The 27659-nt window shown below is 47.7% G+C and overlaps 1 protein-coding gene across 2 annotated transcripts in view; it reads right to left on the bottom strand.

Moving 5' to 3' along the window:
- WIF1 (WNT inhibitory factor 1) overlaps window positions 1-27659 on the bottom strand; it is a 358763-nt gene that overhangs the window by 64306 nt on the left and 266798 nt on the right. For both annotated transcript variants that reach the window (XM_069629749.1, XM_069629750.1), the window contains one exon: window positions 13913-14008. In XM_069629749.1, the coding sequence (XP_069485850.1) occupies window positions 13913-14008 (96 nt within the window). The remainder of the gene's footprint in view (window positions 1-13912; window positions 14009-27659) is intronic.

Here is a 27659-nt window from a genome sequence, read left to right on the forward strand (position 1 = left end):
TCTTTTTTCCCCATTGGGGCCGGGGTCCGGAATGTCAGGAAGCGGCAGGACCCGAAATGAAATGGGAATGACCCAACAGGTAAGTCTTAGAAGGAAACTGAGCTTTTCCTATTCCCTTCCTTCTCTCGCCTTGTGTTCTTGTCTTTTTCTCTCTAGGCTCTGGGAAGTGGGTGCGGATCCGGATGATCGCTGCTGAAGATGGAGGCGCCCAGGAAAGGTGAGTGAAATGCAGCGCTGCAGCGATCGAAGCGAAATGCTTTTAAAATGATGTCTTCCCTTTCGTGATCGTCGGTGTGATGTCCCCGTGATGCAGCTTTAGCAGGTAAGGTCTTCTTTCTCCCCAATTCTCTCTTATCTCCCTTTGCAGGCAACCCAGGATGCTGACAGGCGTGGCTGAAGTCCAGATGCAGGAGCTGACACGGTGAGCGTCCAGCTGCGAGGAGCAGAACAACGCGAAGCGTGAGTTGCTGATCGGGCGTGGTTTAAATAGCTTTGGAAGAAGTTCCAGGCATGTATCCTTCCACCGATCAGGTATGTATCCTTCCCCGACCACACCCAGGTGGAAAGTAGTCCCACAGGTAAAGTAGTTCCATTCAGGCCTCAAGAGGGCCTGGATGTAGCAGCATGGTCTGCATCAGGTAAGTGCACATTAAAACACTTGAACACATGTCTAGCTTTATGAGCCTGGCGCCTAAGGCGCCAGGACAGGGGTCCAACATGAGCCTGGCGCCTAAGGCGCCAGGACTGTGTCCAAAGGGCCCCAGCTTGGGCCCGCTGGCACTTCCCTGGGGGGAATGATGCCTGCCTCTGCGGTTGCTGGGTCGGACCTGGCTCCTTGGAGGTAGGCATCATGACACGTAGTCTGTGTTTCATCTGGGTGAACAATCTCCTTTGGGCTTGGACAGACGGCGAAATGTCCGGGAAAAACTGGATGTCGTCCCAGTCGAAGTGTAGTTTGCCCTTTTCCCTTGCCATTCTAAGGATGGAGTCCCTGTCCTTGTAGCTTAGAAGCTTGGCAATGATCGGACGGGCAGGGGCTCCCAGCGCCGGTCTTGTTGAAGGGATTCTGTGGGCTCTTTCCACTACGAACATTTCCGATAGGACTGTGGGACCAAAAAGCTCTGTGCATAATTTTTCGACGTGTTCTTCTATTCTGACTGGTAGTTGTCTTTCTCTGATTCCGATAATCCTGATATTATTTTGCCTGGAGCGGCCTTCCAGGTCCTCGTTTTTGGCGAGTACAGTTTTTATTTGCACCTCGAGCGTGGAGACCCGGGAGGTGAGTGCTGCCGTGCCGTCGTCCAGATCTGACACTCTCTGTTCGACGGAGTCAAGCCTGTCGCTGTGTTTGTCGAGCCGGTGTTGTAACAGATCTACCTTGGACGAGAGCGAGTCTATCTTGCTGTCCAGACCGCCTATCCAAGCTTTTAATTCCATCAGGATTTCCCTGATGTCCGTTTGTTGCTGCAATTCTGCCTCCGACTGGTAGTTCGGGGATTCAGGGCGGTGTTCCGGCCTGGGTGTTTTAAGCGCTGGGCCTGCATCAAAGTTGAGCCATTTCTGGGACTTGTCCGGCTTCCCCATCTTGAGCTTGACTACGGAGTCGGAGCGTCTGGTCAAGGTGCGGACGAGGCACCCGGATCTGGTGCGAGGGGCTGAGATCAAGGCTCGTGGGGAGACCCTGTGAGTCAAGATGGCGGGGACGCCGCGGCCAACTCACCTGTTTTGCGTGCTTCTGTGGGTCTCCTCGCACCTCTCGCTCGGCCACCATCTCAGTGCTGGCTGTGGGTGCCCCAACTCCGAGCGATTCCCCCCTTGCCGCTTTCTGCTGAAGGTGGTTGCGGCCTGGTTGCGGCCGGTCCCGCAGATGGCTCTCGACCGTCTACGAAGGATTTCGGGCGGGTGGGCGGGACTCCCAGGCCCCACGCAGGTCACTCTACGCAGCGAGTTTCTCACGGCAGGCAAGTCCGATTCGCTCCGAATTTTCGACGGGGATGAGATGTTGTGCTAGGATATATTATTCTTGCAGATTTAGTAGTTTTGCCACAGGATTGCCGCGATTAAACAGGATTCATGCGGGAGGCAGCCGGGAGCTCACAGGGGAGCGGCCATCTTGGTCGGCCCTCTAGCACCCTCCCGGCAGAGTACAAGTATGCCGGTGAGGGTAACCTAACTTACCTCCATCCAAGAGCTGGAGGTAACTCAGGCTGCCACTGGCATTAAACAGCCGGTATTCTCGGCACTCGTATTGCTGGTGCTGAGAATACCGGGAAATCCCCATTGGACTCCATGGAATGGGGATTTACTTCCCTTTCCGCCAACTGTAATATGCCAGTAAAATCTTGGATATCAGATAGCGGAAACGGTAGGTACGTTTGCCGGTATCCAGGCGGATTTTGGGTGCTGTTAGTATTTCTGGTTATCTAGGAGAATTGCAATACCTATTGTATTGTATTCTGTTATTTATATAGCGTTATTTCCCCATTTGTATGGCCTCAATGCGCTTTGTGGTAGGAACGCCTTCGGTGACCGTAGTCAGTGCGCTGGAGGTGCTAAGGGTTTTAGATGTGGAGATGCGTGTGTGCATTTTCATGGTACCTCTCTTGTCCTAGAACAGCAAGTTAAACGTGTTGTCGATATTTTTAGTCAATTTTATTAATGTTGCAGCAATCAAAGTGACATAGTAATATGTTAACATTTTTTGTTAAGCTAGCAGCCGACATGAAACTTATGACCCTGGTTCCCTAGCACCGTGTTTCTCAACTAGACATGCTGTTCGTTTGACCTATAATTGTGGGGTGTAGGACAGTAACATGACGTCAGATATATGTAACTACGCTGCATAAAGTGTGCTGTCATTCTCCGTTATGGTAGAGCGCTCGAGACGGCTCAATACTGTTGTGTGGTGTTTTATTGAAACTCTGGCCTCCTTTTGTACGTATTGAGGAATGAGCACACCGTGTTTTATACGTGATGCATAGGAAAGTTAACAATCTCAATGAATCAATCAGGAGGGAATAATTAATGTTTTCTATATTTCAGGGACAGAGTGTGACATCACCGCTGGACAAACGCTCAGGTGTGCAGAGATGTAACCCAGAGCCTAAGTGCGTCTCTGCATGCTCACAGCAGCATTTCCAACCAGAGGAATGAATGGAGTTTCCGATTTAACACTTTTGAACATCACACAGTACTCCTCACACCATGCTTCTTAGCACAAACAATGACACGGCAACAGCAGGCAGTCCTCTTGGAAGCATCAGCACACTTCTAGATAAATAATCTGCATAATGCAGAACAAGTGAAGATTACATTAAGTCAGGTGTTATTATATCAAGAGTATGGAAGTATTTACTCTTAACTTCTCTTTCTTCTTTAGTTTTTTTCTGGTTCTGTTCTAGCTTGGTTTCGTTCTTCTTTATCTAATCGCTCATACTCAGTAATTTGGGTTGGGACTTCTTCTAACGCTTCACCTCTTCTCTATGGGGCTTTCCAGGGCTCTGTTCTTGGACCTTTCCTGTTTTCCCCTTATACATCTCCTCTGGGGGCTATTATTTCATCTTTTGGTATCTGGCATAATTTTTATGTGGATGATACTCAACTCCTGTCCTTTTCTTCCTTCACATCTTCTATTCATGGTAATCTTGCTTCCTGTCTTTTTGCCATCTAAATTTGGATGTCTATTCATTTTCTTGTTTTGAGCACATCCAAAACGGAAACCTTCTCTTCTAATTCTGTTCTCCCCAATATCCTCTTACGTTTGTTTCCTTTCCGCCATCTCTTCGTCCTATTTCTAGTTCCTCTTGATACTGATTTATCTTTTTCTTATCATATTTTGATATCACGCTCATGTTGTTAACACCTTTTCAATAGTCGTAAAGCTCGTTCGTTTCTCATATTTAACGCTACCTAACTCTTGATTTCTTCTCTAATTTTTCCATGCCTATTTTATTGCTCTATACTACTCTTTGGTCTCCCTGTTTCTCATGTGGCTCCCTTAAAGTCTGTCTTTAATGCTTCTGTTTGTTTGTTATACCTATTTTCTCCTTGTGACTCTATTTCTTCATCACTATCCTCTCTCGGATAGTTATCTTTTCATACATGTCTTAAATTCAATTTTCTTTGTATTGAAATCTCTTTATGGTCTTGCGCCTTCGTATCTTTCATTTCTTGTTTCCTTTGATATTCCCTCTTGTGTTTTATGTTCTCAGACTCAATTCTTACTATCAGTTCCTCATCCCCCTGTGCTCAGGTACGATTTTGTTCTTTCTCGTCGCTGGCTCCACTTCAATGGTGCTCTCTTCCCCACTCTCTTCACTCTATTACTTCTTATTCTTTATTTCGTACCTCTCTAACAAATCATCTTCTTCAGTCTTAATATTTTGCATAGTTTGTGATTTTACATTTCAATTGTACTGTAAGTGAAATTTTGTTCAGTGCTTTGGTGTAAAGCGCTATATAAAGCGCTATATACATTACAAATATAACACAAATGCATAGTAATCAGATGAGGGCATATAGCAAACCATTATATAGCTATGAACAGGGGAACACAGTGGCATTTCGTGCAAAATACATGGATTGGTACGTACATATCTTGCATATGTCACACTCACAGTGCATTCAGGGTTTTCAAAATGGTAGGGGGGGGGTTAAAAGGAATGAAATGATACATAGTACCGTGGGTAACAGCTGCATTGCCAGAGCACAATAATAGGGACGGTGGAGAAAAGCAGCTTTGAAGCAAAGCATATATTTTCTAGCACAGGGAACAATATTGTAGAATCATCAGCTACAGGACCAGTTTCCTTCTCAAGTAGTGAGCACTACGACATTAACAGAACTACTTGTTATTCCAGGTTTTTAAACCGCCCTTTAGGGCTTTGTCAGTTTACAGCTTACTGATTTTCAGGCACGAGCAGCTCAAGGGGAGAATGATATGAGGATATGAAGACATCATATATTGTCCCCTATGAGTTCTCTTTGGAAAAGCAAAAACAAAAGAAAGGGGAAGTGCAGGTACTGTACCCACGCCTAGAATCCTATGCAGGGTAGCATTAGATCAATTATATCTTTCATCTTATATACAGTGAAGGAGGACATTGAAGAAGTATTACAGGTTTAGCACTTTTTAAAAAACCATACACAAAGTATTTGTTCGGTCGCACTTTAAGAACACGGAGGAAGAGCTATGGATAACAGGTACAGTCATTTTATATGTTGTCTTTATGTTGTGCATTTTATAAGGTAATTAATGTGTGTATTATTTGTATTAGCTGGGGACAGGTCATTACTTTACATCGTAGGAATCAGTGGTAGGCATACGCATGCAAGCATCTCTCGCACCGGCACGCAGAACCTCCGCTGCAGAATTTAGCTCAGGTTTTAGGGGAGGAGTTCTATGGACATTTTAGGGATTTGACAAATTATATCAAAATTATCTCCCGACAGTTTCAATCAGATCTGCCAAAGCTGGCTGCGCCAATGTTCAACAATCCAGCATCTCTGCAGCAACTACAACATTTTTCCAGGAATATTGGATCCATTGCTTAAATGATCAACAGACACTAGCGCTAACCTTTATCCATAAATGACAAGACCCTAGTGGAGACCAACCCCAGGATCAAAAAGACAAGTAGACCTATGAGTCTTGTAACATTTTTTAGAATAGGGCATCCATATGGATAAAGATTTTTTCTTCAGTCACCCAAGAAGCAGTTTGCTGGAATAAGAATGTTGTGTTGTATATGTGTATATGTGTCTGTTGTTTTCTTTTTGTCTCTTTTGTGCTTGTCTTTGTTCGTGTATGTTTAGTTGTTGTTTCTCTTTTTTCTTTCTTTTCCCTGTTTAGGTGCAACGATGAATAATGATGTAAATATTAATAACATGTTGGTTAGTGTTATAGGATTTCATGAAATGTTAACACCACGAGCGAAAAAAGATACTGACCCAAATGAAATTGTAAATGAAGGGTGACTTTGGATAGTGTGATGAATGTGACTGGCTTTGCTCCCGACAATGTGTGATATAGACTCATAAAGAGGGTGGGGAGAGAAAAGGCAGCAATCTCTTGTTATAACTGTTAGCTCATTCCACATGCTTCTGCCATTCCGAGAGTATTCCTGACGAGTTGTCACCACAGATAGTACAGTGTGCGGTGCACCAATTTTTGTGCAGAGCAAGGGGCTTATTTCAGGGCCAAGCAGTTCAGGCTACTATCATACCAAGAGATGAACATGAATGTTTGGAAAAAGTGAACAAGGAGCATGAAGAGGTATGATGTAGCCTGCAATCTGAAATTAGATGGTTTGGTTTTCATATACAACGGATGGGAACAGGGGTGAAAGTAGAGAACATTAATGAGGAATTTTCAGAGATATGGAATGTATATGTAAAATAAATGTACGTGGCTGAATCCACAAGGAAGATCCAGTTATTTATAAATGTTTCCTTATGTTTAGGGGAAATGGCACCCTACCAGTCGGGACTAAAACTAACTGTACCAGAACCTTGCGTATTGCGAACTTGGCCGGTGGGACCTCTGCCATCCTTGATCACTACTGGATTGGCGGCACCTTAGTTTACCTTCCACTCCCACCGGCATGGAAGAGAGTGTGCAGCATTGGTACCTTGCACTCCCTAGTCCTGGTTGTCCCTGAAGCCCATCTGGTAGTTTCTAATGTGCCGCCCCAATCCTCTTTGGTGTCCCCATTTTCCCTCCCTCGTTGAGTGCACCTGGACTTGAAACTGTTGGCGGGCATAAAATGGCTGAACCATTGAGACGATATTACCAGAGCACCTACCTCTCATTGGATTCTTCAGAGGTGTTATAGAAGCTGACATTTTGTTGTCATTCAGAGAGAGTCGGGTTAGGTTTCAGCTCCAAGGAACTGACTAGACTCTCCCAGTTGTTAGCATGCAATAAACCTGCTTTTCTGACAAAGTGCATTCATTTATATATGGAAGCCTTTCTTTTGCATTGGAATCTTTGAGTCACTTCCTTACAATTTCCACCCATTACATTTTGCTTTCATCAGCGGACCCACTGTTATGCCAGCATGATTTGTAAAGCAAAGCTTTGAAGCCACTGGTTTTTTTTCATGCTAAAGGCCATGGAAAGTGGGCCTTGTAGGGTCAGTGGCAGCTTTGGCAGTCTTTATCACCCACTTAAGCAGGCAACTCAGCTATCAAGTTGCCCATGCCCATGTGTGAGGAGCATATACAGTCCTGTTTCTCTCCCTTTGGATTCTGGGATTTGCAGTTTTTATTTCTGATATGAAATTCAGGAAAAACACATAATTCAAAGCCAGAACAAGACTGGCCATGGGAAACTTAAGAGCTCCGGCAACCTTTTACACACTACATTAAACTATTCTTCCCTCAGTTGGATGGAACATTGCAAAAGTGTCACTCACTCGCTGTGTGGACTCTAGTGAGACAATCGCTTACAAGTGTTTAGATATATTCAATGATTTTTGGACTAATGGCAGCAATAGGGGTCTTTCCTTGTCAGTAAATACCTGCTAGCCTGAGGTGATAAGGCTGAATGAAGGGAGAGCCTTCACCAAGGGAATAGGCCATTACTGGCTGGGTAATTCCCCAACCCCCAATGCAGCCATTTATGTTTAGTGAGCTAAAACAAATGGGTCTCTTTTAACAAAGGCAAGCATAGTCATGCCCCTTTTCATCAAAGAGAAAGGATACCCAAAGAAAGAAGGTGCCATGGGAACACAAGAGGTAGGGTCAGGATTAAGCCCTTTTTTGCTTTCCATATGGCGGTGTAGGAGTATGAGGGAGCCTGGAGGAGTTGGAGGGGTACAGTGGCTGTAAGTAAATGTAAAATCTGAGGGTGGGTTGAGGGGGCAAGAGGGTGCAGGAGTGGTGGGTGGCAGCAGAGTGGAGGCGGGCCAAAGTGGGATAGTGGCAGTACATGGTGCCTGGGGGAGCAGTTTACAGCTCCCGCGGAACGCAGTCCTTCATCGCTGGATGGGGCCCACCCACCGAGGGAGTTGATTCACTAACCCCCCGCCCCCCACCCCACCTCCCATGCCAGATGCTAGTTGTTATTTTGATTTTAGGGGCCTGTATCGCATCACATGCCACAAAGGCCACATTCAAAGGCCTTCACCTTGACCTTATAGGCCAAACATTGCCAGGACCAGCAGCCATATCGATTCATTGTGTGGTAAGACAATTCTGCCCATTCAATGCAATATTTTACATTACATCTTATACCATCTGCTTAAAATTGGATCCCATGTCTTGTTCTATTTCTAAAAATGTAATACAGTCAAATGGGATTGATCCTCGGCTGACACAAGTCCATTTATGTTTGCATGCCAGATAGCTCAGCAAGTTAAGCGGTTGCTCAGACATGTGTGTTCAGCCTGCAGGACACAGGCTTGAATCCCGGGCAGGGCTGACTCAGCCCTTCCTCCTTCCAAGGTTGAAACATTTAAGTAGCAATAAAGTGGGTAACAATAACACCTCTTATTAAAGCTCTTTGAAGTGGGAGGAATCCAGCATGAAGCTCTATTAAGTAAATATTTATGAATACAGTGAATATGAGTGAATTCACAGTGAAACTGAACCCTTAGTCGGGCTTCGCAATACAAAATGATTTTTGCAAGGAACCCTCTGTACTGGTTGGGAGCTGGGGGATCAACGCCTTTAATTTGGAGATGTCTTTCCCGTGTCTTTCTTGGCTTTGCATAATACAAGTCTCTTTCATCGTGCTTTTTCCACGCTGCTTGTCTCAGTGAGGGACCGGTTTACGCTTAGAGACCCAACTGCTTGTATTCCTTTGATGCTTTCAAAAGCGGGACACATGTTGGCATTTCCACCACATTGCATTAAATCCTGCAGTCTGATGCGGTGCAGATCCATTAAAAGCGACGCATTTTGGTCTTTGCCAACTTGGCAAAAAGTGCATTAGGCTTGTGCCAATTCTTACTGCATTGATTTTCACATTGAATTTGAATGTCCTTAGGTGGCCCAGAATACAAAAATCTCTCATATTATTATTATTACCATTGACCTCGTGCCTATACAGTGGGGAGAGGGCTCATCTGAAAGTCTAAGGTCTCACCATCTGATAGGTGGCCATATAGGTTACTAGGGACACAACTATTTATTTATTTATTATGCATTGACTATTGAAGTGTGTTACTAGTTGGTGCTGGTAATGGTTGTATACAAAGGCTCCGAATCTTGCAGAATGATGCTGTGCGCATTATTAAAGGGGTCTTTAGCGCCCAGACCTGGACGTATCAAAGCGCTTTACCAACCAGGAAAGCCCCCTATGCACCATGAACCGTAAGAGTCACAGGGGTGCCTCCCAAGGTATGTTCCTGAATAGTTCAGCACAGCATCAAATGACTGGCACTAAACAGTGCCCACACTGCTCTTTGATGAGGCCTGGGCAGCGGGGCGCATCACTTGATATGATAGGTTATTAATAACGCGCTTAATACCCAGAGGTTTCTAAGCGCGGACCTGGGGATCGAACCTGTGTTGCTCTGCGTCGTCTTGCTACCAAGGCGAGCGTGTTGCCGCTGAGCTATCCTCCCGAGCCTTGAACCAGACTTGAACACCTGAACAATGGAAGATAATGGATTGGAATGCGCGGCTGGAAAGTTACTGCCATGTGAGGCAGGCGGTGGGTAATCCCAGGTCACCACCGGGACCAGACATTTCCAGAAGGTTCTGAGTGAGGTAGTCTGATAACGAACCCATGCAGAGATGGAGAAAGGACATAGTAAGATTGTGCTTCCAAATCGGAGAAAGTCGCAGTCCCAGGGATACTCAAGGCCATCGTTTGTGTGTCTTCTCTTAAGATTCACTTTCTCCCAGTGGTAGTCAAGGCCATCGTTGGTGTGTCTTCTCTTAAGATTCACTTTCTCGCGGTGGTAGTCAAGGCCATCGTTTGTGTGTCTTCTCTTAAGATTCACTTTCTCCCAGTGGTAGTCAAGGCCATCGTTTGTGTGTCTTCTCTTAAGATTCACTTTCTCCCAGTGGTAGTCAAGGCCATCGTTTGGTAGTCAAGGCCATCGTTTGTGTGTCTTCTCTTAAGATTCACTTTCTCCCAGTGGTAGTCAAGGCCATCGTTTGTGTGTCTTCTCTCAAGATTCACTTTCTTCCAGTGGTAGTCACCATCGTCTGTGTGTCTTCTCTTAAGGTTCACTTTCTGTCACGTCAGTCATCGGATAATCTATAAATCTCGGGGTCATGTGGGGGGGGATGGGGTACTGCTGCTGGAAGTTAAGGAGGACACATACCGCCAGTTTGTTGTATTGCGTTGCAATGCAATCAGCTGTCTCTGTCCTTGGCGTATTGTGAAAGTGTGGTTTCTCCGACACTCCTTAATGCTATTAGGACTTTGATGGGATCTGTCATATGCAATAGTCTGCAAAGGACATTTTGTAGCTGGCATGAAAGGGGTTGAAATTTATTTTTAAAGGTGCTAAATATAATATAAATAAACAGCGGGGCTAAAATTGACTAAAATTAAAAATATCAACAAACATATCGACCTTGCTTAGAGTCATGGCCGGATGTAAATGCTAAGAGCCAGAGAGAAGCAAGGGCTCCTTAACACGGGTGAGGATGCCGTTACCGGAAGTTCTCAGTGTTGATGGTGACCTCATCAACATGGGACGCGGAGTTTGTCAAATGCTAGCTGTCGTCGTTAGCTAACACCACGTGTTTATTAAATAAAGAGCAGAGGTCGAAATGAGAGGGAACTATCAGGAGCAGAGTACAACCACTGTCACCATTCCGGAACTGTTCTTTTTGAAGTTAAAAAATACTCTACGGCGGTTACAACTCCTTAACACGTGTGTGGCCACGTGTTCACCCCAGCATACCACGCCCCCACCGGAGTCAAAATCCCACTTCTAGCCCCTACATCTACGAATTGTGGGTGCTGATAAGGGGAATGCCACCGAGGGGCAGGGGCGCGCAGTCCGCAAGCTACTCACAATATGGGCTTGTACTGGTGAATACAGCCCGTGTTCCAAGCAATCTGATTGGCTGTGCGCACAGGCCACGTTACTAATGAGTTGAAATCTATGTTTCGTATGTATTAGTTAACTTTATCAAATTATTCTAATGGCAAAACTTCAATTTAATATGTTGCAAAAATCAACAGTGTTTGGTCTATATTATATGGCTCTCTTCGGAGTATTAAACATTTTTATTTAATTCTACATGTCTGAAACTAATGACGTGATTCTAAACATGACATGAGTGAAAGACCCGTCTACTGGCGGGGCAGAGGGGGAGCGGTATTTTTGTGCAAATAATTTTCGTTGTATTTCAGCGTGTTGAAATTAGGTCTGGATGGGTTGAGCGTCGATAAACCCCGGCCCATTTAAAGAGCTGATCTTATGCCAGAGACTGTGATATGTAACTGACCTTGCCCCAATCTCTCTCCCCCTCTCTCCCTCTCCTCTCCCCTCTCTCCCCCCTCAATCTCTCTCTCTCTCTCTCTCTCGCTATCTCTCTCTCCCCCTCTTTTCTCTCTCCTCTCGCTCTCCCCTCTCTCACTCCTCTCTCTCTCTCTCTCCCCTCTCCCTCTCTCCTCTCTCCCTCTCCTCTCTCTCTCGTTCCCCTCTCCCTCTATCCTCCCTCTCCCTCTCGCTCTCCTCGCCTCTCCCCCCACTTTCTCCTCTCTCTCCCCCTCCTCTCTCTCTCTCTCTCTCTCCCAACTCCTCTCACTCTCCTCTCTCCTCTCTCTTTCCCCTCTCTCTCCCATCTCTCTCCCTCTCTCTCTCTCCCTCTCTTTTCTCTCTCTCCTCTATCTCTCCCCTCTCTCTCCCCCCTCTCTCCCTCTTGCTCTCCTCGCCTCTCTCCTCTCTCTCCCCTCTCTCCCCTCTCTCTCCTCTCTTTCTCCCTCCCCCCCTCTCTCTCTCCCCTCCCTCCTCTTTCTCTCCCCTCTCCTCTCTCCCCTCTCTCTCCCATCTCTCTCTCTCTCTCCTTCTCCCTGTCTTCTGCTCTCCCTCACTTCCGCTACCCTCCCCATGGTGACATCACAAGAGGTGAGATGATCACTGGCCCCAGTATCATTACAAGAAGTGAAATGGCGTAGGGTTTAACGCCAGTGAAATAACAGGAAGGCGATTAAGAAAGAATAATGCAGGTAAGCGGTATGATAAAGGCCAAACTCACATGGAAGATTAAGAAGGGAGCTGCAAGAGAAAAGGAGTGTTGGGGTCAAAGTTACAACCCCTGATGACTCCTAAATTAGGTTACAGTCATCTGTCCCTGTGCCGCAGAATGCCTGGCCATCAGTTATTGGATGGTTCCCGCAGAGGGTGGTGGGGCGGGGGGGACAGTGTACATAAGCGCCTTGAGGTCAATTCTTCTGGGTGCTAGGCTCAGGAAATGGCTCCTCTAGAAGCTGATTATATTGTGGGTTTAGCTTTTTTCTAGAAAAACCGAGATCTGACCATCCCAGTGGCAATCCGGACTGCTCCAAGCCTCCCCCAGTTTAGGAAAGAACTGAAGACCTTGCTTTTCCGACAGCACATGGGTGTAACTGGAGCTCCGGCTATCCTGGGCACTCACCATCCTTATATCGTACTGCGTTAATTATTACTAATGTTTCCTTGGTGACTTGTTCAATTCCCACCACCGATATTTAGCTCTAGACTCCCCACAAACCTCTAAATGACATCCACAGTCGTCTCCAAAGGCCCCGAAGTTACATGGCGCCTACCTGCAGAAGGAAGGGATATAGATGAGAGGGAGGGGGCTCCCCCTTCCGAAACTGACAAGGGGGAGTGGGCAGGAGGAGAACGTTCATAGAACTTTGCCTGTTATCTTCAGTGCTTGCTAGTGGGATGAAATGACCAGCCTCTGTTCAAGAAACTCCAAGTTCCTCTACCCTCTGAGGTGGGTAGAGGGAACAAGCACATTCTGCCCTTTGCCCCCAGCAGTCGACTCATGCCATCCCTGCCATCACACACCCCCTGGAATAACCAAGGACCTTTATAGAACCCCAATTCGCTCCAAGACAGATTCAACAGACCAGGAGCCTACAACCATGTGCCCCCATCAGTCCTAGTCAGGATAGTCAATTGTAAGGGATCATTGGCAGTCATAGTCCAAAACAACTGGAGAGTCAAAGGTTGCAGACCCCTGCGATAGGCTATCAAGTTTACCGTGAGTGCTCTGCAAATGAACGCAAGAATGAACATACTCCTACATTGGTGGTCTTGTGAACTTTGAGGCAGGTGGGGCCCAACGGGAAGTAAAGGAGACCGTTGACACTAGTGTTGATTGAGGGCCAGTACAATATTGTGGGTCCTTCAACCCCCATTATGGAAACGCAGAGCATTGCATGGACTAAATATGCCAGCTTGTCCATGGGCAGTGGTCCAGCCTTTTGCTGTGCTGTGATGCCTTCTACACTACAAGGTGTGTGTTGGCGCTCTATAAGTCTCATTACCATGCCACCACTTCACAGGGGGACTGGAGCATATAAGGGTAGCAGCTCGTTCAGTGTGTGCGCTGGAGACTCTGTCTGTTTTGACTCTGCAAGACGAGTGCCTGGCACTGTCTATCACTGGCTACCACTGCCCTAATCTCATTTTCGGTCGGGTGAGAAGACTTGCCTTTATGTTTGATCAATAGCCTAACAGCTGAGGGAGAAAGTGTGCCAGACGGCTGGCCTTCAAAGAGTTCCCTTCCATTCACTTTGGGATAACATGTGGGGCTGGCTTTGATGCCAAAGCTCTGAAAATCATCGTCAGATCCTTTGATCTCGAGGACAAACGCTTTGAAGCAACTATGTGGATACGGCGTAAGACTTTAAACCAACACAGACACATGTCACTCCCGTCCATGCAGCCCCAGGAGAAGAGCAGCCGAGGTCGAGTGAAACAACCGAAAGTATCAACAGGACACTCACTCATCTCGCACTGCTCGCCCTCGAATCCGGGTAGGCACACACACTTCCTGGGGTAGAAGCAGGTTCCGCCGTTGAAGCAGGTTGCTGTGCAGTTCGCTAGAAAAAGAAGACATGGAAAAAGGGAATGAGTCTCTGTTCGAAACAAACCCACATAAACTGCAACATTGGAACAAGTGCACACGACTTCGCCTAGAGATTGCAGGCAATTTGCAATGATTTTAACCAGAGTGCAGACATACGCGTTTCATCGACTTTAGAAACATTATGGCCAGGATTTCAGCCCATGGTCGCGATGCTCAGCAGCATGTGCTATAAACTACCTTAACAGCTTTAAATCAATTGTTATCTTAACAGATGTACATCAAAGGCAAGAAATAAGCAGAATCTGTCCTAGAATTGTTTTGTAGTTTTTCATTTGTATGCAATCTAGATGTATATTTCGGAGGGAAAATCAATATATACATTTCTATGCAAAATATATATATATATATATATCTTCTTTTTCCTATTTATATATATATATATACACACACACATGTATATATGTATGTGTGTGTGTGTGTGTGTGTGTGTGTGTGTGTGTGTATATATATATATATATATAAAATCTTTAAGATGAACAGTGATTTTTCCTATTATGGAATCCTGTGAAGCCCACAAGTGAACACAGGGATGCATTAGGCCTCAGAAGTATCCTATATGGCACTGAAGCTAATAGGGGCAGATAAAGTGCAGGCAGATAAAGTGCAGGTGTCAAATACGGGCAGATAAAGTGCAGGTGTCATGGTGTGTGAGTGCCCAGGTCAGTGGATGACCACTGCAGTGCACTAGGCGGGGCTATCACGAACGCCCCAGCCCCACCGAGCTGTCCCAGAGAGTACACGGAGGGCTGCGCGGGTTCTCTGCATGTGAACCGGTCATCACTGGGTTCTCAAGGAGAATGGCCGCCACGTCTCCCAAGTTCTCAGGAAGCAGGTCCAAATCCGGTCCCCAAGCTCTGAAAGGGAACTCCCCTGAGGCGCCCCCATGGTCTGAGCGAGCACACTTGGATGTTCACAGTTTTGAAAGAGCACACTGGCTGTCTCCACAGTTCCAGAGAAGCGTGCTCATATAATTTACATGGGTTTGAGCAAACAGCCCGCAGCATGACCAAGGTACAGGGAGAGCATGCCTACACCATCGCCACAATACTGGGAGAGATTGTCCATACTATATCCACAGTACTGTGAGAGCCCAGGGCATCTCAACAGTATTGGGAGAGTATGCTCAATTCATCCCTGCAGTGCCGAAAGAGCATGCCCACCGCACCTCAGCAATACTGTGAGTGATTGCCAACACCATCTCCACAATACTGTGAGAGATTGCCGACACCATTTCCGCAATACTGTGAGAGATGGCCGACACCATCTCCGCAATACTGTGAGAGACTGTGACTGTGAGAGATTGCCGACACCATCTCCACAATACTGTGAGAGATTGCATACACCATCTCCACAATACTGTGAGAGAATACCCACATCATCTCCACAGTACTGTGCGAGATGGCCCACACTATCTCCGCAATACTGTGAGCGATTGCTGACACCATCTCGGTAATACTGTGAGAGAATTCCCACATCGCCACAATACTGTGAGAAATGGCCCACACCATCTCCACAATACTGTGGGAGAATTCCCACACCATCTCCACAATACTGTGAGAGAATTCCCACACCATCTCCGCAATACTGTGAGAGTTGGCCCACACCATCTCCACAATACTGTGAGAGTTGGCCCACACCATCTCCACAATACTGTGAGAGATGGCCCACACCATCTCCACAGTACTATGCATGCCCATGGTATATCTACAGTACATAGAGAGCATACCCACCACATCTCCACAGTACTAAGAGTGCATGCCCACATCATCTCCACAATCCTGGAAGAGCATGACCAGAGCCTCGCCATAGTACTCGGAGAGCATGCACATACCATATGCACAATATTGTGAGAGAGGACCCACACCATCTCCACAATACTGGGAGAGATGTCCCATACCATCTCCACAATACTGTGAGAGAATATCCACATCATATCCACACTACTGTTCATGCCAATGGTATATCTACAGTACATAGAGAGAACACCCACCACATCTCCACAGTACTGAGAGTGCATTCCCACATCATCTCCACAATCCTGGAAGAGCATGACCAGAGCCTCGCCATAGTACTCGGAGAGCATGCACGTACCATCTCCACAGTACTGTGAGAGATGGCCCACACCATCTCCACAGTACTGTGAGAGAATTCCCACACCATCTCTGCAATACTGTGAGAGATTATCCACATCATATCCACACTACTGTTCATGCCCATGGTATATCTACAGTACATAGAGAGCACACCCACCACATCTCCACAGTACTGAGAGTGTATTCCCACATCATCTCCACAATCCTGGAAGAGCATGACCAGAGCCTCACCATAGTACTCGGAGAGCATGCACGTACCATCTCCACAGTACTGTGAGAGATGGCCCACACCATCTCCACAGTACTGTGAGAGAATTCCCACACCATCTCTGCAATACTGTGAGAGATTGCCGACATCATCTCCGCATTACTGTGAGAGATTGCCGACATCATCTCCGCATTACTGTCAGAGATTGCCGACACCATCTCCGAAATACAGTGAGAGATGGCCCACACCATCTCCGCAATACTGTGAGAGATTTCAGACACCATCTCTGCAATACTGTGAGAGAATGCCCACAACATCTCCACAGTACTTTGCATGACCATGGTAAAGCTACAGTAAATAGAAAGCACACCCACCACATCAACACAGTACCGTGTGCGCATGCCCACATCATCTCCACAATCCTGGAAGAGCATGACCAGAGCCTCACCATTGTAATGGGAGAGCATGCATGCACATACCATCTCCACAATACTGGGAGAGATGGCCCACACCATTTCCACAATACTGTGAGAGATGGCCCACATCATATCTGCAATACTGTGAGAGAATTCCCACATCATCTTCACAGTTCTTTGCGTGCCCATGGTATATCTACAGTACATAGAGAGCATAACCACTACATCTCCACAGTTCGAGAGTGCATGCACACATTGTCGCCACAATCCTAGAAGAGCATTACCAGAGCCTCACCACAGTACTGGGAGAGCATGCACATACCATCTGCACACTACTGTGATTGTACAAACTCTCTCCGCAGTACTAGGAGAGCATGACCAGAGCCTCTTCATAGTACTGGGAGAGCATGCCCTCACCATCTCCCCAATACTGTGATTGTACAAACTCTCTCCGCAGTACTGGGAGAGCATGACCAGAGCCTCTCCATAGTACTGGGAGAGCATGCCCTCACCATCTCCACAATACTGTGATTGTACAAACTCTCTCCGCAGTACTGGGAGAGCATGACCAGAGCCTCTCCATAGTACTGGGAGAGCATGCCCTCACCATCTCCACAATACTGGGAGAGATTGTTCACACTGTCTCCACAATACTGGGAGAGCATGATCAGAGCCTCACCCACAGTGCTGCAAGAGCATGCCCACACCGTCTGCACAATACTGGGAGAGATTACCACACTCTCTCCACAATACTGGGAGAGCATGATCAGAGCCTCCCCACAGTGCTGGAAGAGCATGCCCACACCATCTGCACACTACTGTGATTGTACAAACTCTCTCCGCAGTACTGGGAGAGCATGACCAGAGCCTCTCCATAGCACTGGGAGAGCATGCCCTCACCATCTCCACAATACTGGGAGAGATTGTTCACACAGTCTCCACAATACTGGGAGAGCATGATCAGAGCCTCCCCACAGTGCTGGAAGAGCATGCCCACACCGTCTGCACAATACTGGGAGAGATTTCCACACTCTCTCCACAATACTGGGAGAGCATGATCAGAGCCTCCCAACAGTGCTGGAAGAGCATGCCCACACCATCTGCACACTACTGTGATTGTACAAACTCTCTCCGCAGTACTGGGAGAGCATGACCAGAGCCTCTCCATAGCACTGGGAGAGCATGCCCTCACCATCTCCACAATACTGTGATTGTACAAACTCTCTCCGCAGTACTGGGAGAGCATGACCAGAGCCTCTCCATAGTACTGGGAGAGCATGCCCTCACCATCTCCACAATACTGTGATTGTACAAACTCTTTCCGCAGTACTGGGAGAGCATGACCAGAGCCTCTCTATAGTACTGGGAGAGCATGCCCTCACCATCTCCACAAAACTGGGAGAGATTGTTCACACTGTCTCCACAATACTGGGAGAGCATGATCAGAGTCTCCCCACAGTGCTGGAAGAGCATGCCCACACCGTCTGCTCAATACTGGGAGAGATTTCCACACTCTCTCCACAATACTGGGAGAGCATGATCAGAGCCTCCCAACAGTGCTGGAAGAGCATGCCCACACCATCTGCACACTACTGTGATTGTACAAACTCTCTCCGCAGTACTGGGAGAGCATGACCAGAGCCTCTCCATAGCACTGGGAGAGCATGCCCTCACCATCTCCACAATACTGTGATTGTACAAACTCTCTCCGCAGTACTGGGAGAGCATGACCAGAGCCTCTCCATAGTACTGGGAGAGCATGCCCTCACCATCTCCACAATACTGTGATTGTACAAACTCTTTCCGCAGTACTGGGAGAGCATGACCAGAGCCTCTCTATAGTACTGGGAGAGCATGCCCTCACCATCTCCACAAAACTGGGAGAGATTGTTCACACTGTCTCCACAATACTGGGAGAGCATGATCAGAGTCTCCCCACAGTGCTGGAAGAGCATGCCCACACCGTCTGCACAATACTGGGAGAGATTTCCACACTCTCTCCACAGTACTGGGAAAGCATGACCAGATCCTCTCTGTAGTACTGGAAGAGCATTCCCACACCATCTGCACAATACTGGGGGAGATTGTCCACCCTATCGCGGCACAACTGGGAGAGCATGCCCCTCACCATCTCCACAATACTGGGAGAGATTGTTCACACTCTCTCCATAATACTGGGAGAGCATGACCAGAGCCTCCCCCACAGTACTGGAAGAGCATTACCACACCATCTGCACAATACTGGGGGAGATTGTCCACACTATCTTAGCAGTACTGGGAGAGCATGGCCAGAGCCTCTCCACAATACTGGAAGAGCATGCCCACACCATCTGCACAATAATGGGAGAGATTTCCACACTCTCTCCACAGTAATGGGAGAGCATGGCCAAAGCCTCTTCAAAGTATTGGGAGAGCATTCCCACACCATCTGCACACTACTGGGGGAGATTGTCCACACTATCTTAGCAGTACTGGGAGAGCATGGCCAGAGCCTCTCCACAATACTGGAAGAGCATGCCCACACCGTCTGCACAATAATGGGAGAGATTTCCACACTCTCTCCACAGTAATGGGAGAGCATGGCCAAAGCCTCTCCAAAGTATTGGGAGAGCATTCCCACACCATCTGCACACTACTGGGGGAGACTGTCCACACTATCTCGGCAGTACTGGGAGCGCATGCCAAGCACATGTCTGCAGTACCGGGAGCGCACGCCCCACACCATCTTGACAGTACGGGAATAGCATGCCCACATCACCCCATGGTTCCCTGAGAGCCTGCCCTGAGCAGCTCTCTGCTCTGAGAGATCAGCAAGGACATGTTCATACCCTCTGCATCACCTGAAACAGAGTGGCCTGCTGTGCCCTTGGTGGCCTGTGAATGCAGGGAGATTGCCTTAGTGTTAGCTCAACTCTAGTAGGTGGGAGACCAACTCAAGGAAGAGACAGAAGGAGTTCTTGCGGCAGGTGAAAATGGATTACCGCAAACCCCCCCAACTAGTGTCCGTACTTAAGGTATCACACCAAAGTCCTCATTTACACACTGGGAGGGACCTGCCATCATGCACTATGAGTAGAGTGAGACTGACGTCTCTTAGAGACCACATAAGCTGTGGAGCAGATCAGGCTCTCTGTCAAGAGGCTTGCAACCTTCAGCTCTCCTGATGTTTTGGACTACAACTCCCATCAGCCCTAGCCAGCACAGTCAATAGTTAGTGATCATGGGAGACATAGTTATAACCACCTGGAGAGTCGCAGGTTGCAGACTCCTGCTGTTTGATGTAAGGTCCCCTTTTCAAGGCTAGAGGATGGGACAGGGGTAATCAAGGGGGCCGGAGAGTAATAGCTGGTTGGTGATGTAGGCCTCAGAGGTGGAATTTGTATATCCCTAGCCTTGTCTGCATGCCCCGCAATACTGCCCCTGGACAACCTGGACAGAACAAGGATGTATAAAAAAACGATTGCCAGTCAATGGTAAGCAGAATGCAGGAAATGTGTAATTATTTATTATGTGTAAAGTTTCTTTGTAAACTTGATCACATTAAATAAATAAAATGCAGGCACATGGTGGAGACGCTACTGTGGATGCCTGTGGAAGCTGTCATGTACAAGAAGAGAGTAGGCTCATGGAATGATGCAAGCCCACAAGTGCCTCTTGCATGTTCTCTGCAGGGCCCCATGGGTGCCAACAAGCCATGGAGATTCCCAGTTGGGAGTCAGGAGAGCAGCTCAGGATATGAGGCAGCAGTTACTACCTGCGCTCCTCCACTGCTGACCTTCTTGTTGTTCCAAGATATCACCGTACTAGGACAGGTGGTCGGGCTTTCTCGATTGCTGAGGCTAACCTCTGGAATGGTCTACCTTCCGCAATAAGGAAAGTCTCCAATCACCTAGCTTTTAGGAAAGCGCTCAAAACGACCCTGTTCCAGGCCTATATCTATGGTTTAACATTGACTGATTGACCTCCCTCTTTAGCGCCATGATGTCTTCGGGCGGCCGTGCGCAGTATAAGTGTAGATAACATAACATAACATTACTACTGAAGTCCATGATCAAAAACCCAGATGGCGAAAGAAGCCGGAATAGGCTGTCGGCCAGGCCATTAGCACCAGGTACTAAGTTTGTAGTCCCCATAAACAGCACCCATTCCCCGAGTGTGTGTATATTTGCTCAACACACCTGAAGCCCTTCAAGCTATTGTGCCTTCTCTGGCCCTTGCAGTGGGGAAATAAATCGGGAACAAATCAGTTGACGGGGATGGAGTTAGGACTGTGTAGAAGGAGTATGGAGTGTGGTGGCGTGGCAGAGAGAGAGAAGGCAAAATGGAGCTGGAGAGGGGACAGCGGAAAGGGGAATTGAAAGTATGAGTGAAGGGGAGACTAGGAGGAGCCAAGAAGAAGAGAAGAGTGGAGGAGGGAAGGAGAGAAGTGTAGGTGACAGGAGTAGAGTGGGGAACAGGAAGAGTAAGCTCGTCATGCTCATATCTGACCAGACTGCCGTGGCAGATACAGCCTTACGTATCTGCTCAGAATAGGGCGGTAGTGGCATCTGCCACCATTAAACCAAAACTCGATTACTGCGATAGTCTTCTGGTGGGTGCCTCACAGTATAATATGAAGAAATTGCAAACTATCCAGAATGGAGCAGCCCGTGGGCTCGGGAGGCGACCGCATGTATCAGAGGCTCGGCGGAAGCTACAATGGCTGCCTGTGGAGCAGAGAGTGCAGCATAACGCCAATTCCCTGGTCTACAAGTGCTTGTCTGGCGATGCCCCTCTGTCTCTTAGCTTGCGCATCCAAAGGGCACCCATAAGACGAACTTTGCATTCCAATAAGGATGCACGTCTAGTTTGACCACGTTTTCAGCTTTAAAGGTTTGGAGGCACTAGTTTTGATGTATGGGCTTCTATGTTGTGGAATGCAGCACTGCCTCTATCTTTAAGGATGGTTCCATCACTGGCCATTTTTGAGAAAAGTGTGAAGACTTTCCGCTTTGATAAAGGTAAAGAATAAGGAGGTTTGGTGTTAAGCGCTTGTGCGTATGCTTTATTGTTGTCTGTCTTATCAGCGCTCAGAGGCCCTCGGGTGTGTGGCGCTATACAAAAAATATATAAAGAGATAGAAGGTAAAAGAAGGAGTGAAGTAGACGGGAGAGGACACAATAGTCACAAGCATTGTTCATTAGGAAGAATCTGTCTTGTAAGCTTGTTTCCGATGTGCAAGTACAATGTGCGAAGTGGTTTGAGGAAGTGTTCAGTTGTTTTGCTGTTGCTGATACCGCTGGCTGCGTGCTGTTACCTGGTGCCTGCGCCGTGCCTGTCCCTTTAGATTCAAGAAATGTAAGAACTCCCATTACGCGAAGTGTCTCGTGAAGTGTTCCGAAGAAGTGTTCAGTTGTGTTTATGTTGCTGATATTGCTGGCTGTGTCCTGGTGCCTGCGCCGTGACTGCATCTTTAAGGATTCAAGACATTTAAACTCTCCCATTACACGAAGCGTCTCGCAAAGTGTTTTGAGGAAGTGTTCAGTTGTGTGTCTGTTGCTGATACTTCTGGCTGTGTCCTGCTGCCTGGGGCCTGCGCTGTGCATTCGCCTTTAAGGATTCTGACCCAGGCCCCGGGACGCATGAAAGGTGGCCCGTTGGAGGGCATGGGAGTTTAGGCGCAGGGTGGGGGTGTAGTTGGCGGGAAGGCCATAGGGAGTGGCGGCGGGCTGGCGCCACAGAAACAAAAGGCACCAGGAAGGGAGGAAACGGCACCTGGGAAAGGTGCGAAAGTTAGCAGCAGGGGGCCAGGGAAAGCCCGGCCCCCAGGGGAAAGACAAAGGGGCTATGGGGTGTAAGAGGGGGTAGTAAATTTAGCCCAAGCACAAACCAGGTAAGGAGCCTACCTCTGCGAGTAAGCTCCTACAGGACCTGGAAATTGCTGCTGATTTGGAAGTTCTGGCTCTTGCAGGCTTACTCTGACCAATCCCGGAATCGGCGTACAGGCTACGGAAGATAAGGAGGCTGCGGCGGGCGTATCTTACCTTCATCGAAGAACTGAAGCCTGCGGTCGGCGGAAGAAGAAGGCACAGCTGATGGGTCGGAGAAACGGAGCCGCGGTGCCGGAACGAAGTGGAGGCAGCTGCAGCGCGGTACGGGAGGCGTGTCAGGAACGAAAGATACGCGGCGTGCGGAGGCACCAGGAGCGGAGAGAAGAGCCCAGCACGGTCGCGGTAAGTAGGAACCAAGGGGGGAGGAGCCGGAAAGAGCGTGCAACGAGTGAAAAGCATAAACAAAACCCCTTAAAGGGGAAAGCGGCAATTTTCGTACGAACATTTATAAGAAGCGAAAAGCATAAAACAAAACCCCTTAAAGGGGAAGGCGGCAATTTTCGCACGAATACTGATACAAAGCTCTTAAAGGCACAAGCCACGATTTCAGGAGGCATGAGCAACATCCCAACATAAAAGCCTCCAGTAACAGACGGAGCGGCAAAGATATAACGAAAATTAGTGAAGTATCGACAGGACAAGCAACAAGAAGGGAAAAGGAAAGTGAACCTGGCAGAGACAAGGCAAGGAACAAGGAGGATGGCAGAAGAAAGGAAAAGGAGGGCCCAGGAATTAGCGACTGGGCAAAAAAGGCTGAACAAGAATATGGTGCACAATGGGTGCTGGATGTCATGGGAAAGGAAGAAAGGGCTAGGGCAGTGTCGCCCTTGCTATTCATAGAGCCCAGTGAGAGCGAAGGGGAAGAGGAGGTACCACAAGGACAGAAAAGAAAGAGAGAAGAAGCCAGGAAAACGCAGCCACAACCAGAAACATCCAGAAAGAAGAAGAAGAAGGAGAAGAACAAAGGTACTGTAAACCAAAATGTGGGGGAAAAAATTGTTGAAATGTTAAAAACCTGTGTCACAGGTAAGGGTAAGTTGCCCATAACCAGTGACAGAGGAGCCAAGGGAAATAAGGAGCGGAAAGGGGAGCTAGGGGATAGCTCATCAGAAGAAATGAGCAGCGATGATGAGGAAAAGGATCATCTGAAGGCATGGGTAAAATGGAGGGGAGTAATAAGCAAGGGGAAGCATAAGGTGGCGGGGGGAGGAGGAAAGGAACCAATGGAGGCTCCGGTCCCGGCACCACAAGGAGCACTGGCAATAACAGTCACAAGCCAGGCGACAACAACCCCTCCACAGCAATTAACAGCAGTGGGAGCCACAGCAGTGCCAGGGGCAGGAAATCTCCCCCAAGGGGGGGTAACACCTCAGGCGGTAGGAACAACAGGAGAGGGCCCAACCATGACAAAATATGGCAGGCCATCAATGGGAAAAGATGCACAGGGCAGGGCGATGAAGGCGATGGCATGGTATATTAGTGATAAGGTAAAAGGAAAAAATATGGAGGAAGGAATTGATCGACATATATACATTACTTGATTCCCAGAAAAGAGGGCTGGATGTACCTCCAGAGGACATAAAAGAGGATGAGAAAGGCCTGGTAAAAAAGGGGGACGTGGCAAGAAACTTTGACAATTGGATGGAGGCGTTTAGCGTAATGTCCACTATAATACTGCAGAAATTCCCTGAAGATGGGGCATCTCGGGTCTCATACCAACAAAGAGTATTAAAAGTGCACGCAGCATTCGGGGGGGATGCTTGGCAGGAATATGATTACGAATTTAGAAAAGAGATGGACTGCTTCCCAGATATGGGCTGGGATGAGGAGAACTACAACCTATAAATATTTAATGTATTAAAAGAGAAATGGGGAAACAAAGAAAGAAGCACAGGGGGGCAACAGAGGAGGCAGTATTGGCAGAGCGATTATAGATCAGATTACAGGTACAACAATAGAAAGTACGAGTACAGCTACGACAGGTCAAGGGACCAGAATTTTCGGAACAGAAATTACGGGTCGAAGAGGGGATGGAAGAGCAGTCTGCCACCAACCGCATAAGGGGGAGGCAATGGGTCCACGTGAACGGCACGAGCAGAACAAGGGCAATGCAGGAATTTTGAGAAGGGAGTACCATGCAGCTGGGGATGGAAGTGCAAGTTCAGCCACAAGTGTGAAAGATGTAAGGGGGACCACAGCAGCTCCAAATGCACAAGACCAGCAGCAACGGGTGGCAGGAACAACGAGAAAAGGAACTAAGGGCTGGAACGAAATGGGGGCCTCGCCAGTAAGAATTGACAGAATGGGGAGGTGGCTGCAGCAGTACCCAGATCAGGAAGCAGCGAGCATTATCAGACAGGGCTTTTTAGAGGGTTTTCACATACCTTTTAGAGGCCAGGGAACACAGGTAATCCCAAGAAATCTAAAATCAGCCACAGAGAACAAAGAAATAGTGACAAAGAAAATACTAAAAGAGGTAGAGTTGGGTAGGATAGGGGGACCTTTTTCCACAATGCCATTTGGAGAGTTCATATGTTCACCACTGGGCCTCATACCAAAAAAGGAAAAGGGGGAGTACAGGTTAATACACCATTTATCATACCCCCCAGGGGCATCGGTGAACGAGGGGATTTCTCAAAACAAAGCAACAGTTACCTACTCTGACTTCCAGGAGGCAGCAGAAATAGTGAGGAAGGCAGGAAAGGGGGCATGGATGGCAAAGGCAGATATCAAATCAGCATTCAGACTATTACCAGTTATCAGTGAGTCACAAAGGTGGTTGGGAATGGAATGGGAGGGCAAGTACTTTATAGACAGATGCCTCCCAATGGGGTGCGCCATCTCTTGCGCATACTTCGAAAGGGTAAGCTCATTTCTGCAATGGGCCGTCACAAAAGAGATGGGAGAAGCAGGGATAGTGCACTACCTGGACGATTGTTTGTTCGTAGGGAAAAAGGGGTCGGGTCTATGCAAAGCAACTCTGGACAAATTTGTTGAAATAACTGGGGTTTCCCTCCAGCAGAAGAAAAAACGACAGGCCCAACACAGGTAATTCAATTCCTAGGGATAGAGATTGATTCAAGCAAGGGAGTATGCAGGATACCAAAGGATAAGGTCAGAGAACTGCTCAAAACATTGATGGAGCTGAGAGGAAGGAACAAAGCAACAGTGAGAGAACTACAAGCACTCGCGGGAAAGTTAAATTTTGCTGGGAAAGTCATACCACAAGGGAGGGTATTCCAGAGAAGCATTGAACTCAGGACAAGGGGGGCCAAGGAAGGGCACCACAGAGTGAGACTAGGAGGGGGCATCAAAAAGGACCTAGAGGTTTGGGCAGATTTTCTGGGCAAGTTTAACGGTGCAATCATATGGCGCACACCGATTAACAATGAAGAAAGAAGGGTACTATTCACAGATGCAGCAGGAGGGCTGGGTTTTGGCGCAATATTGGGCAAGGGTTGGTGTGCAGAGGAATGGCCAGAAACATGGCAGGAGGCAGGATGGACAAAAAACATAACGCTGTTAGAGCTCTTCCCAATATGGGTAGCATTATGTGCATGGCGAGAAGAGCTCAGGGACAAAGAGTTGACAGCCTGGTCTGACAATATGGCAGTAGCGCACGTACTGAACAAAGGAAGCGCAGCTTGTCCGTTAGTGTTACAGCTAATGCGGGCCATCACAGGGGAATGACTGCATAGAAACACAAACATAAGGGCAAGACACATAGCGGGAGAGGTAAATATGGTGGCTGATGCCTTGTCTCGTTTTCAGTGGAAAAAATTCAGGGAGCTGAGACCCGACGCCGACAAGGAGAAAACGCCCACGCCAGGTCCCGCTGAAAGAAATGGAAAAGAAAGAACGGTTGGCCAAAAGGTTGACTCAAAAGAAGTTAGAAAGGAAAGCACGGTTGGCCAAAAGGTCGACTCAAAAGAAGTTAGAAAGGAAAGCACGGTTGGCCAAAAGGTCGACTCAGGAAACAGAAAAACACCACAGGAAAAGAAACGGGTCATCGACAGATTGACCAGGAACGCCCTAACATACAAGACGGGTAAGCAATATGAGAGGCATGTAAAAGAGGTATTAATGGAAACAAAAGCAAGAAATGTGGGGGATATATCAGCTGAAAAGATGTGTGAATTTCTGGAGAAGGCATTTGCCAAAGGTAAAAAGAAAAGCTGGGCGGCGGCGCATTTGGCCGCAGAGGCATACACCCCGAAGGCAGCAGGAATAGGGGATCCAACAAACAGCCCTAGAATAAAATATGCATTAAAAGGTTGGGCAAAATTGGAGGGAAAAAACCAGACAGCAGAAGGCCGGTAAATTTTGGGAAATTGATAATATTACTGGAAGTGTTGGAACGGACGTGCTCTAGCTCATATGAAACAGCCTTGTTCAAGGCAGCATTTGTACTGGCATATTATGGGGCATTCAGAGTAGGGGAACTGGTGGCCAGTAGCACGGGGGCAGGGAATGGCCTGGCATTAAGGGATGTTAGCATTGGAAGCAAAGGCATGTCAATAATGCTGAGGAAATCAAAGACAGACCAGGCTGGTAAGGGGAGAGGAATAGACCTAAACTGCATAAAAGAAAAAAACCACTGTCCCAGATGCATAACCCAAGAATTCCTAAATATCAGACCAAAGGTGGGAGGCCAGCTGCTGAAACACAGAGACGGCAGGGCACTCAGTAGGTACCAATTCCAGGCAGTATTAAAACAGTCAGTGGCCAAAGCAGGTTGGGATCCAGCCAATTTCGGGACACACTCTTTCAGGATAGGGGCAGCCACGTCCGCATGGGCAGGGGGCCTGGGAGCAGAAGGGGTGAAGAAGATTGGGGGGTGGAAATCACAATGTTTTAAGAGATGCATAAGGGAGGAACTGATATGAGCATTTCTCTCCCCATTTCCCACAGAGGCGGGCCCATACAAATCAGCGTGGATAGTGGGGCACTCTTTCGTGACCCAGGCAGGCAGGTGGCTGGAAGAAGTAGAACAAGGACTAAATTTCAAAAACACTAT

This window comes from Ambystoma mexicanum, chromosome 12 (assembly GCF_040938575.1).
Source record: "Ambystoma mexicanum isolate Mex_15411 chromosome 12, UKY_AmexF1_1, whole genome shotgun sequence".
Classification (NCBI taxonomy): Eukaryota; Metazoa; Chordata; class Amphibia; order Caudata; family Ambystomatidae; genus Ambystoma; species Ambystoma mexicanum.